This window comes from Strix uralensis, chromosome Z (assembly GCF_047716275.1).
Source record: "Strix uralensis isolate ZFMK-TIS-50842 chromosome Z, bStrUra1, whole genome shotgun sequence".
Classification (NCBI taxonomy): domain Eukaryota; kingdom Metazoa; phylum Chordata; class Aves; order Strigiformes; family Strigidae; genus Strix; species Strix uralensis.
The window spans coordinates 82,987,410-83,000,502 of record NC_134012.1 but is presented as its reverse complement, the minus strand read 5'-3'; the positions used below and the strand labels follow the sequence as shown (position 1 = coordinate 83,000,502).

General features: G+C 42.6%; 1 protein-coding gene across 1 annotated transcript; it reads right to left on the bottom strand.

The window, feature by feature from the left end:
* Window positions 1-575: 575 nt before the first annotated feature.
* On the bottom strand, window positions 576-3,805 carry LOC141937818 (molybdopterin synthase sulfur carrier subunit-like). The gene is made up of 3 exons (XM_074856029.1): window positions 3,643-3,805; window positions 3,102-3,223; window positions 576-714 (listed from the first exon to the last, which is right to left on the bottom strand). The coding sequence occupies exons 1-3, from the start codon at window positions 3,652-3,654 to the stop codon at window positions 588-590; spliced, it is 261 nt and encodes an 86-aa protein (XP_074712130.1). The 5' UTR covers window positions 3,655-3,805; the 3' UTR covers window positions 576-587.
* Window positions 3,806-13,093: the final 9,288 nt, after the last annotated feature.

Here is a 13,093-nt window from a genome sequence, read left to right as displayed (position 1 = left end):
GCAATGGAACAGCTGCAATAAATACACACACTGACACTTGAAAGCATGCAAAGAAATGAAGCTATGCTAAGGACACCTGGTCTTTGACAGCAACCAACAAAACAAAAAAAAAAAAGGGGGGGGGGGGGGGCGGAGTTTTAAGCAGCAGCCAATTCTTCTTCCGTATCAACTTTTCTGTTAAAAAGTGGCAGGAGGTTTTTCATTATTATCTTATTTAGGCAAGCTGGTTAGCTACTGGCAGCCAAAAACAACTACAAAAGAATAACAAGACCTAAAACCCAAATTCAAAACAATGCCTGACCTCTCTGGCAATTTTCTTCTATTTACTGCATATGTGTTAATCATTTATTGGTGTACCAGCTTATAGTTCCTGGTCAGCAGAACAGCTCTCTCCAGCAGGAAATGCAAGTTATGCTCTCTCAAAAGAGTACTGGGGTGGAGGGAGAGAATTGCAATCACATCTCTGGACCTAAACAAGAAAAGGTTATTGGAACATTATACAGAATCCACAAGATATTTTAGTACAGGGTGCCATTCCATAGAAACAAAACAAGAAGTGATACCTACCTAAAAGCACCTGGGCAGATTCAGCCTCCACTAATTGGTGGGATGATGGCAACCTCGTCTCCGGGCTGCAGGACCAGGAGCTGATCTCCAAGAAGCACGTACTCCTGCTGAACAGCAAAAACCACCTGATCCCGGATGACAGCAAGCCTGAGGGGGATTGGCAGGAGCACAAATAGGTTTCTAAATAGAGTGTTTGCATTTAACCATGAGATTTCATTAAACAACAAACTGGTACACAGTCTAGATCAGCTTGGGTAAATACCACTGAGACTTATGCAACTCTGCTTCCAATACACTTCCAAAATACAACAAACACCCACCTCCTACTCTTGGATTTTCTTCTGGTGGCTAAGGAGAAACCAGCTCAGTATAATTTTCAGAAGTCAGGAACTGGATTTGTCATAGACTTACATCAGAACGAACCAGTGTATACCAGACCCACTTCAACAGCTTCTAACAAAGAAAAGGTAACTCAAGAGGTAGCAACCATCCAATCTGGGATTAGAAGGAAACGTTTGCCTGATTCAGTCTGGCTGGACTGGAGCAGTTTTCCTACACGGCAAGAAGCATTGTGGGATTCTGTTTGTGAGATCTTACAAAGATTTCAGTGGTCAAAGAGTTGCTCTTGTGTAACCTCACAGTTTACAAGGCTTTGGGTCTTCTGTACTTACAGGTCTGACATTTGCTATGATAAGAAGTGGCAACAGAACTAAGAGGCAGATGTGGTGTGTTTTCTGGCAGATCTTCTATATATTTTTTGATTTCACATCTGTGAGATGTCACTGTGAGAGTCCACAGCTCTGGATACCATGAAGCACAGAGTCACTTTAGTCACTAAGTGCAATTGCGCCGTGAGTATGAGGGCAACAGCAGTAAAACAGCAGAAGAATACCAACATTTTACTTTAGAAGGTGCAAGCGTGCAAATTGTTATTGTTTGAGACACAAAATCTGGCACAGACAGCAGAGACCTGTATTGCCTAGAAACAAGTAGGCACGCCAAATGGGTACAAGTAAAAATCATCTTATTTCCTACCAGCCAGATAGACAAAAGTAGTCAAGGCACAGGCTGAGCAAAACACAGTAGCACTGACTCAGAGGGCAGACTGAAGGAAGGACTCTATGAAAGTCACTGAGGAACTGAGCACAACTATGGAACTGAAGTGCCCATTAGAACGATGGGGTCTAATTAATGTCACTTGCAAGTTAATTCACTGGGGAAAATGGGTGGAACAGAAGAGCATTGTCATCTACACTCAAGCTGCAGTTTGAATATCCATTAGCAATGCAAATAGAAGTCTGTGGTCAATGCCCTACAATTACGCTGAGTTTTTCCAGAAAAATTAGGAGCAGAAGCATTTTCCAAGAAGGCTGCTGTGAAGTAACTGCACATGCAAAATGTACTGCCCCAAGTCATCATTCATAAAAGGACAAAGTTGACAAACTATGGCGCACCAACCAAAGGTGCTGTGGCTGCTTCTGACACCGAGTAAAAGGCTGCAAAGTAAAATACACTCATTCCTTACTGCCTCCTCCCCCAAAACACACTTATTCTCTGTGAGGAAAAGGCCTCTGGTCTAAAGTTTGGTAAGAGCTTCTCATCTGGAAACAGATACCATTGCTAATAGTCAATTTTTTTCATAGCTTTTGAGAGTAGATCTAATACAGAAGGGTGGTGCCTAAAGGAAGACTTTGGCACCTAAGTCCAAAGGTACGGAAATTCCAGTGCATTCAGCACTAAATCCTGAGGACCTCAACCACTGTTATACCTTGCTATTTTTTTTTTACCCCCTCGTCCAAAATGGTGCCGCACCTTTGTCTATCAGACTTATTCCTGACAGGATTGAGCACCCTCCCTCAGCCTTAACCTGAGGGGGGATTCTGCCGACAACCCCCAAAGAGCATCAGTGCTGCAGGGGTCCTTACTGCACACACCTAGCACTCCCTCAGGAACAGACTCCCTATGAAATGCAACCATCAGTGCAGAGCAGAGGAGGCTGAAATTGGCTGACCTTATCTCCTATGTAAGAGCTGAGCGGCTGGAAGGCTGTGTCAGGGCTTCAGTTCCCTTCCTGACCTGACTTCCAGAGTGTGCCATAAGCTCAGCTAACAGTAAAGATAAGTGATCAAAAACACCTGCACATTATCATGAATTTCTTAATTCATGTGATTGATCCCTTCTTGAGGCACCTCACCTTCTCCACAGGTTAGTAACATGTCAGTTTTCACATGCAGCAGAATTACCTCACCGCAGCCCTTCCTGGACAACTGGCCTCCTGTCTTAAAGTACCCTGCAGGCTCCACTTTTGGGTATATTTCTTGGATCTAGTCTTTCCTTGCATATACATAAAGCTACAGCATTTCCAACTGGTCAAAACACAAAACACTTCCTGCACGTTACAAGAACAAGGTAATGTCACAGTTTTATGGTAATAACATGTTCCAGCTCAACTCCAAACGCTGAATTTGTCATTACCAAAGAAACACCCAACCGTGTTAAACTCTGGGCACCTCAGCAATAGCCTTCCCGAATACCTTGGGTGAATCTTGACGATCTCCTCCCAGAGCTGCTGAGAGGTGATCTGCCGTGGCACCGAGAGGGTCTCGCAGCGCAGCCCCGCCAGCTCTGCGCTCCTGGCGAAATACAGCACCGAGACCTGCTCGGGGAACAAACACCTATCAGGGGAGCGCGGCCTACTGAAAAAAAACCCACGCTACTGCACATTAACTTCGCCGAAAATAACAAACGGCCGAAAGCAAAACAGCACGAGGAAAAGCTTTCCCTGTCTTTTTTTTTTTTTTTTTAATGCCGATAAGCTCTGTCGCGTTCCTCCTACCCCGACTGTCGGAAGGAGAGCAAGGGAAAGGCCGGCGGGGAGGGGTGGGGGGGGGAGTAAGTCAGTGCGGATCCGTGTCCCGCTCCCACCCGTGTCCCGTCCAGGCCTCGCCCCCCCTGGCGCGCCCTTCTGCCCGCCGAGGAGAGGGGCTGAGGGAGCCCCGCCATCCTCCCCGGCACCCGCCTCGCCTCTCCGCAGGGCCCGCTGCCTACGGCCGCCGGCGGGCTACACCCACCTACCTGGCAGCGCATGGAGCCGCCGTCCCCGGGCGGGCAGCCCTCCGCCGCGGGCTCACGGTGGCGCCTGCGCCCGGGCGGGCGGTGCTGGGCCCGGACCGCCCCCTGCGGCCTGGGCCGAGAGCGCGGCGCTGCTCCGCTCCGGCGCTGTTAGGCCTGGCTGGGCCGGGCGGGCCCAGCGGTGTGGCGCAACCTCACTCCGGGGCCGTTCCCCCGCACGGGTGGATAACGGAGGTGGGAGACGGCCCTCGGAGGGCGGTGGGTAGCAGAGTGTGAGGGGCCGCGGCTTTGCCCCCCAAACGCAGCCGGTAATTTCGGGGATGGCACTTTAAAAGTCAGATGGTCACATGGGCTCAGTCCGCAGCGTGAATGAGGATCCCATATGATTGCAAACAGTACGCGTCCACCGCCTTGCACACGTTATACACCCACTGCACATACACATAATAGGTATACATAACGTGTAAAAGCCAAAGATCCGTCAAAATGCTGATACAGGATTTCTGGGTTAGTTCCTGTTTCCGTGCAGAGATTGCCGCGGCGTCTGTCTCCCCGCTGACAACTGCCTGCTGTCAGCCATTGCCTGCGGGGAAGGACAGCAGGGTGGAAGAACGCCGGCTAACCTGGGGCTGGGCGGCGGGGGAGAGGCGGGGGGGCGCAGGGAAGAGCCGGGTGCTGCGGGAAGGTCCGCGGCAGTTGTTCCGCGGGACACAGCTGTGCCCCGGAACCGCGACCTCGTGGGTCGCTGTGCTGTTCGCCCGGTAACACTCGTAACCTCACAACAGTACAGGAGGAGCGTTAGGCGAACCAGGGGGAGCTCCGCAGTCATCAGCGACACGGGAGTTTGTGGTCCGTAAATGCGATTCGGACAGGTGGTCAGGTAGGTGGAAAACATCTGTCCTAGCTGGATGCAACTCTGTTACCAAAAAAAAAAAAAAAACGCCCTCAAATCGAGAACTACTATCCAGTCATTTCAAAAGATGGCTGAGAAAGAAAATAGACCTTTCTGTGTAATAATTCTTGTCTCTGAGGTACAAAGACAATGAAAATTAAAGTGATAACGTTTTGCAAAAAAAAATGTGCACTAGAAATACAGTTATTTCCATGGAGCATGTATTTTGTACCAGTTACCCAGTACACCACGTCTTAAATCGTCTGCTGTGAGGAACAAATACATTTTTTAAAACGGTATTCCTTTGTTTGTGAATGATTAACTACTGTTACAAATTGAACTCTCCTCAAGACAGCATGTGTCAAGTGAATAAAATGATTGCTTTCTTTTTTCTCTGGGCTGTGTAAATTTGGATCTATACATCTTAAATGAAATAGATCACTTTGACAAGGTGTGTATGACCCAGCTTGTAGCTCACAAGTGGCTGGCACGTTTTTCCCACACAGAAGATGTGCTGCAGGTGTCTGCAGTGGGTGAGTGGTGGGCTCAGCTGGAGCAAATTAGCCTCCCAGCCCAGAAAACAGGGAGCTTTGAAAGATTTATCTGTACATTTGAATTTAGAGTTAGGTCCACTATGGAATAAAGGAAGAGAGTTACTGGCAGTGAATTTCTGGATTTTCTTTATTTGAGATTCAACTAATGATTTACCTAAGCCAATTCTTGAGTATTTTTGAAAGGATGGGTCAATCTTCAGCCCTGTGTTGCATGACTTATTTCAAAGCGTAAGTTCTGCCTAGAAAGCAGGAATAGAGGAAAGAAGGAATAGAGTAGGATTTGTGACTCTGATAACATATTAGCTATGTTATAGAATGGATAAAAAGAGGTTAAAAATTCTTAAACAAAAGCAGGAATTAAGCTGCAGTGTAACATGAATGTCTAAAACAAAACTCTCCCTAAATACCTCTTCATTCTGGAGGTCTTTTCTTCCAGAAACACCAGTCTCAGCAACAGGTGTGACTACTACACTGCTTGATTTGCAAGAATGAGTTTTATTCAGATGGCTTGTTTGTTTGTTTGGCTTGTTTTATGGCACTTCTGGGGAGTACAGATACCTACATAAGGTGAAATGAGAGATGTTTCAGTAGCTCTGGAGGACACACGTTAGCTCTGTAGAGACTGGAGTTTCAAAACCATCTCTTTCCTATGAGTTCTATAGGCTAGCTCCACATGATTTTCCCTTAAAATATTTTCTGGTTTCAGTCCTTCTTTTGGGAACCATTTTCCTTTTGCAGCTTTTGGTTTAGAGTGTAATTGTGAGTAGCTGCAATGTATAACATCTAGTTCTAGGTGTTATTTATTGAGTCTAATATTTTGAATTAAAACTTGTCCTAAGCCATGGGGCCTTTCCTTGACCTAACAGGTGTATATGCATCCTCCCACACCAATACGTCTATTAGCCTCTCAGAATGTATTTCTTTCGGATGTCTTTAATTTTAAAAGCTGTGATGAAGCCCTCCAAAGCAGACATTTTCTACTCTGCTTTCCAACCTTTCTTTGTTTTAATAATGTTTTAATACTGAAAAAGTGTACATCTTACTGTATGGAATTCCCTTACACCACCCAAATAGACTTAAGAGAAATTCAATTCTAATAAAACTAAAGAGAGGCAAATGGTGAGGAGCTGTTGTTCCTATTAATTTATTTCTTGCAAACTTTGGGCTTGAAGATCTAGCTGGAGTATACCCAAACACTAAGCTTACAGTCTAAGGCACTGATTCTGCAGTGTGCTGTTGAATGGAGAGAACCACAGCGAAGTCAACGAAAATTAAGTAGGTACATACTAAGCTATTTTTGGAATAATATATTAAAAGAATGGGTATAAAACATGACTGGATGCACTGGAAAAAGCAAAGAGGAATGAAGTAGAGTCGTATTGTCAATCTTTGTTTCTTTTTACCAACAATTTACTTAATGTCACAGCAGCAAAAATTACTCTCTGGTATTGCACAAGATTGTGATTGACTAACCTGCAGTAGATTTTCTGTTTCCTTTTGTTTTCAGCTTAGACCTTTTCTCAGGACTATCTGGCATAAATCATGAGTTACTGCTCTAAAGTTCAGATTTATACTTAGGAAATCTTCAGAGAACTTCTTTTACTCCAGTTTTACTGTTGTGAAGAATTTAAGTTATATTGGTGCTAGACCTGAGTGCATCTTTGTTATGCAAGCAGAATATTGATGCATAGCACTGTATTTAGAAGAACAGACACAATTCCTTTACTTCAAACTTCCTGAAATAACCAGGAAAAATAAAAAATATCATAATCTGGAATAACCCTTCATTACCTGTTACATCCTTCATTTGTTCTTAGACAACCAGCCACACCTGAAGTCAGTTTAGCATTAACCTCCTGCTATTGAGTTCACCCCAAAGCTGTTTGGAATAATCTACAAAGATTCAAAAGTGGGGCAGGTATAAGGTATGTCACCATGAATTCCAGTCATTCCACTGAATTCAGGTCTGAATTTGGCCTCATGCATGTCAACGCTGGTAATAATCTGGAAAACATCTCCTTCCTATTTTGGGAGAAAGGAGAGCTGTTCCTTGAATTTCCATGGTGGAACAATAGAGAGAAAAAAGCAAAAATGTGGATCTGTCTGAGGCACTATGACCTCTAGGATTCCTGTGTGTGAGGTATATGTGGCCATTTGACCAATGTCTTTAGCATTCCCCTTGGCATTCTTTGAAATTGTCTCTTACAAAACAGATGGTGCAGTAGTTACTTTTTGAAGGGCTAGAAGAGCATGACCACATCTGGAATTAATCTTTAGCTCCCTAAACCAATAGATTACCCAGTTTTAAGAGGGACTTCCAATATAAATGCATTGCACAAGTACAGAGGAAGAATGCACAGCTTTAAGGCAGAGTATAAGCAGTCTGGAACTATAATTAATAGGCACACAACTCCTTCTGTTCAACTGTCTCATTTATGGGCAAGTCTTTTCTACAAGAAATTCTTTTTATTTTCATTGTGCAATAGCAGTAAGTGAAATATGTAACTTTTTAAATGAGATTTTTAACAATCCATAAATTTTCAGGTTTTGTATAAAATATTTTCCTTTTCTGTTGACAGCTACAGTATTCCTAAAGAGATGACCTCTTTCATTTTCACCCTGTCCTTTGCCTCAAAGGATAGCTAAATGTTGTATTAAACCAGCATGCACACCACCATCATTCAGATAGAATCACAGAATCATTCAGGTTGGAAAAGACCTTTGGGATCATCGAGTCCAACCATCAGCCCTACTCTACAAAGTTCTCCCCTACACCATATCCCCCAGCATCTCATCTAAACACCCCTTAAACACATCCAGGGATGATGACTCCACCACCTCCCTGGGCAGCCTATTCCACTGTCTGACCACTCTTTCTGTGAAAATTTTTTTCCTAATGTCAGGTCTAAACCTCCCCTGTTGGAGTTTAAAGCCGTTCCCCCTTGTTCTGTCACTAATCACCTGTGAGAAGAGACCAGCACCAACCTCTCTACAATGTCCTTTCAGGTAGGTGTAGAGAGTGATGAGGTCTCCCCTCAGCCTTCTCCTCACACTAAACAGTCCCAGCTCCTTCAATCGCTGCTCACAGGATCTGTTCTCCAGGCCCTTCACCAGCTTTGTTGCCCTCCTCTGCACTCGCTCCAGCACCTCGATACCTCTCTCGTATTGAGGTGCCCAAAACTGGACACAATACTCCAGGTGTGGCCTCACCAGTGCAGAGTACAGGGGGACTATCACCTCCCTACTTCTGCTGGTCACACTATTTCTAATACAAGCCAGGATGCTGTTGGCTTTCTTGGCCACCTGGGCACACTGCTGGCTCATGTTCAGCTGCTTGTCAGTTAGAACCCCCAGATCCTTCTCTTCCACACAGCTCTCCAGCCACACCTCCCCAAGCCTGTAGCAATGCATGAGCTTATTGTGGCCCATTTGCAGGACCTGGCACTTGGCCTTGTTGAAGCTCATCCAGTTAATGTTGGCCCACTGATCCAATCTATCCAAGTCTCTCTGTAGAGCCTCCCTATCTTCATGCAGATCGACACTCCTGCTTAACTTGGTGTCATCTGCGAATTTACTGATGATACATTCTATGTCTTTATCAAGATTATCAATAAAGATGTTGAACAGAAACAGTCCCAACACCATGGAGTTTTGGGTGATCGTTAAGCAGTACAACACACTGAGGAGTGATTGGAAAGGGCATTAGGGCATTCAGTGCTGATGCTAAGGTAAAAACTGTTTCTGCAGCCTTTGACGCCAAGGAAAAGCACGAGTTTTAACCCACAGAACTTCATAGTTTAAAGTGCCTGATACTGAACTACCTGGCTAATATTTAGTCTGGATAATCTAAATATTTTAAATATCAAATGTGTTATCTATCATTATGGAGAAAAAATTGTAACATCAATAATGCATTATTTCCTGCAAAGGCCCAAGATTTGTGTAACAATGTAGTTGTACGGGCAAAGAATTTTGAACGCTTTCAAATCTACAAGTCATGTCTCTGATATTATGTTTTAAAAGATAAAATTTCTCTCTTGTCTGTAGTATTTCACTTGGCTTGTATGCTATTCCATCCTTTTGTAAAGCACCTAGCACAGGAAGACAGAAAACGCTTGCAGGTAGATAATGCGGTGTTAGTTTATATTCCCAGATTAAATTGTTGGCCCTCTAATTCTCATAATGTGTAAGAATTTGAAACATTGCACAAGGTAAAAAACATTTCACAACATGGATTTTCTGAAGCCAATGGAATTCCAGAGCAGTTACTCTGATCTGTGGGTGGCTGATGAAAATAAAACCAACCTCTTTACCCACCAATTCAGAATTTGGGTTTTGATCAGATTACAAATTGCAGCTACCCTGCCTATCAATTCTTTATAATCATTGCTGCTTTCCTCAGCTTGAAAGTGGAAGTTTTGCTGAAGTTTTTGCAGTATTTTAAATCAGTACCTACCTCTGGGAGCACACACAGCACAATTGTGATAAGATATTCTGCAAATGGCAGACTAGCTTAGGTTTAGAATCTGTTTGCATCACATGGTTAATTCTTTCAATATCTGTTAAAGCATTCTTGTTGGTTTACCTTCAATCTTTTCCTTGCTTTTAAGATGTAAAGATTATATAGCCGATTCTGTAGAATGCTAGGCTTGTATTGAAGCATCCTGATTAATTCTACACTTAGAGTTTAGCATTTTTGAGTAACAGTAAAAAATGCATACACTTTTATAAGCACTCCACAGAGATAGTGGCACAAGACACACTAGGAGTAGATCTGCACTGACCCTAGTTGGGGGCTGGCTGCAGCCTGCATCATGCCATGTTCCCATACCTACTTCCTTGTCATCTACTGAGGACCCTAGCTGACAGTCTGCAGATGTTCATCATCATCCAATCAATATATAAAACTGAATCAGTATTCTTATTGAAAGTGTTGTATGCTTTTCACTTACCTGTTTCACATATTTCCAGGAAAACATGGGTAGATCTTGACTGATAATGTCTTCCACTGAGGTTGATCAAACTGGAATTATTTCCAGCCTATATGTCCTGTGCATACTTAACTCTTCTCTATGTTGGCTGATAAGTGGAATGCTTTCTTTGCAAATAAGAAAGGCATTTTTTCAAGAAAGATTACATTCTGTTGAAAATTTTCCAAACCCTGACAAAAAGTTGTGCAATTAGTTCTGAAAGCCAGTCACTTGATAACGTTTACTTTTTAATACAAACCAATAGTTTTTGTGAGGGAGATAAATTGTGGCTGTGCAGTCAAGAATGAATTCAGTTTTGTACTTCAAATTTACATTAAGAGCCATGCTATATCCTGGCATCCAACTAGAAAATTCTGCTTACAGCTAAGTAGTATGCAATTGCTCACACTGCAAGTGAATAATGAAAGTCTGTCTTAAACAAACTGTCCAAATTCTGTGTGCAAAACTGAGATGCTGAAGTTTCTGTGGCTTTGTTTTGACTAAAAGTTTCTTTTACTGTTATATATAACAGCACACATATCCACATGAGGGCACCAGCTGACATCTTATTTTCAGACCAATGTGTAATCTGTTTCTGAAATGAACATGTCAATCAATGGTCACTCCATCTTTATACTTACAGAGCTAGAGTAAAGATTAAACTGTTACATGTTGCAGTTCCCAAATTTTGTTTTATGCTTTTTTGATTTCTAGGGCAGCAATATTTTTACTTTCCCTAAACTAAATGTTCCACGGAAATCTTGAAATAGACTTTAATCACATAGAGATGTGGGGATGTTAAGTTTTTAGAAGAATTTTTTTTTTTTTTTTAACGTGGCTGCATAATGAAATGTAAGTGAACTCTCATTAAAGTTGATAACGTTTACTATTTCTTAGCTTTGAAAGGAGAACAAAATTTCCAAGGTTTTAGCCTCATTTTTATTAAATCCACAAGAATATACAGTCAAGAGCCATTCCCTTTGTAGAAGTTATAGAATCTTTTAAAAAAAGCAGAGAGTAGTTAATGCTCTACTCTGGGTTAGGCTGAGGATTCAGAACCAAGATTGTCTACTTCATTTCCCTGCTGAACTGCAGGAATGTTGACCAACGTAAATACAGTACAGGAACAGTTGCATTTCCTCTCTCAACTCCCAAAGCATCAGACAGTCAAAACTGTAAAGACTTGAGTCTTTCTTCAGGGGTCAGCAGACTGCATGCTATAAGAAGGATGTAACAATACATTAACTAAATAGGGAAGGTTACCCAAGCAGACTACAGGGTTATTTGACAAAGGTGACTGCACACAACATGAAGTGATGTAAAGGGTATTGTTCATTGAAATCAACTGGACAGCATTTTGAAGGAAAGAGAAACTTGTCAGGAATTTATGAAACGCTTCAGAGGGTATTCACAAAAGCTGTTTTGGCCTAGTGAGGCTAATCTCCCTAGAGTCTAAGCAGTGGAAACCCATAGGTTTTTCCAAAGAGTGATTCAGAAGAACCAAAATAACTTATTTTCTTGCTTGCCCCTGGCCAAAGCCTGTTTCTCCATTGACCGTTGGGGTGGTCTGGGGAAATTGGCCTCTCAGGACTAATCTTGGTCTTAGTGAATTAGTGAATACTCTCTCCTGGTGACAGAGAAACAAAATACCATTATTTAAAGATTAAAGACATCATGGTATAGTATGGTCCTCTGGAGTGGGAAAAGCCTAGGAAAGTTTTTTCTCAGCAGAAAGCCACAGAGTTGGAAGAGTCAGAAAAGGTGTTGAGCTGAGGACTATCCTCAGACCTTATTGCAATGCAGATACATAGACAGAAGCATGTTTCATAGCATGAGAACAAACTTGAATGTTGAAGCAGGTATTAAAAATTTGTGAAGATGTGAATCTGCTGGAGATCCTGATGGAAAATAGTGACTTTAAAGAATCTTTAGGTTATTTTTTCTGAGAAAAAATGGTAGTCTAGAAGGACAGTATCTTGCCTTTAGCACAGTAGTTTGGTCTTGGAAAAATTTACAAAAGTACTCTAGGTCCAAAATCCTCAAGTGCCTATTTTTGGAAATGACAAAAAAGCTAGTATCTGTTAGATGCCTCCCTCCATCACCTATGCAGTGAAAAAAGAGAAGTTCTCCATGCAAGTGTTTCATGTCCACTAAATATAAATCAGATGCATACCAGAAAATGCTGAGGTATTTATGTATATGGACCTCTATTTTGGGATTTTGGTTTGGCCCCAGAGCTACTTAAGTGATTATTTCCTTTCTTCAGATGCTACCAAGAGAAATTAAACAGGTGATAAATGGATGCTTGTTTGTAACAGGCTCCAGCAAATATCTCTGGTATCTCTATGTCAGGCCTATCTATGGGGCTCTATGATAGCTCTATGTCAAGGGAAGGGAGGAGGGGAATGAGAGTTGTTTGGTCGTCTTCTTGCATTATTTTTTTTCCAAAGCACTTTTAAGGAGAAGTAATAAGCAGAGCCAGTAAGCGTTGTAAGTGTTGCAATAAAATAGGTTCTGGTTGATCCATGAAGTACTTGTTCAGCTATCTAGAAGGCCAGATTAGGTGAATATATATTCATCAACTGAAAAGCCTGATTGATGCCTTGGAGACACTGGAAGATTTCTGAAGATTCTGGATAACTGATTTTAACATAGGTCAGACCTCAGTTTAGCTCAGTGTGTCTGATAATGTAGGAGAAAATAAAATTTCCATGTCCTGAGAGAATATGACAAAGCTAATGATGCATAACAGGGAACCTGAAACAGAATCACAGAATCACAGAATCGTCTGGAAAAGACCTTGAAGATCATCTAGTCCAACCATTAACCTAACATTGACAGTTCCCAACTACACCATATCCCTAAGCGCTATGTCAACCCAACTCTTAAACACCTCCAGGGATGGGGACTCCACCACCTCCCTGGGCAGCCCATTCCAACGCCTAACAACCCGTTCTGTAAAAAAATGCTTCCTAATATCTAGTCGAAACCTTCCCTGGTGCAATCTGAGGCCATTAGCTCTTGTCCTAACACTTGTT

What these genes read in the sequence shown, in the direction of transcription:
- LOC141937818 (XM_074856029.1), bottom strand. An exon ending in ATCGTCAAGATTCACCCAAG is followed by an intron (nt 715 to 3,101) that starts GTATTCGGGAAG and finishes AATCCCCCTCAG; the next exon opens with GCTTGCTGTCATCCGGGATC.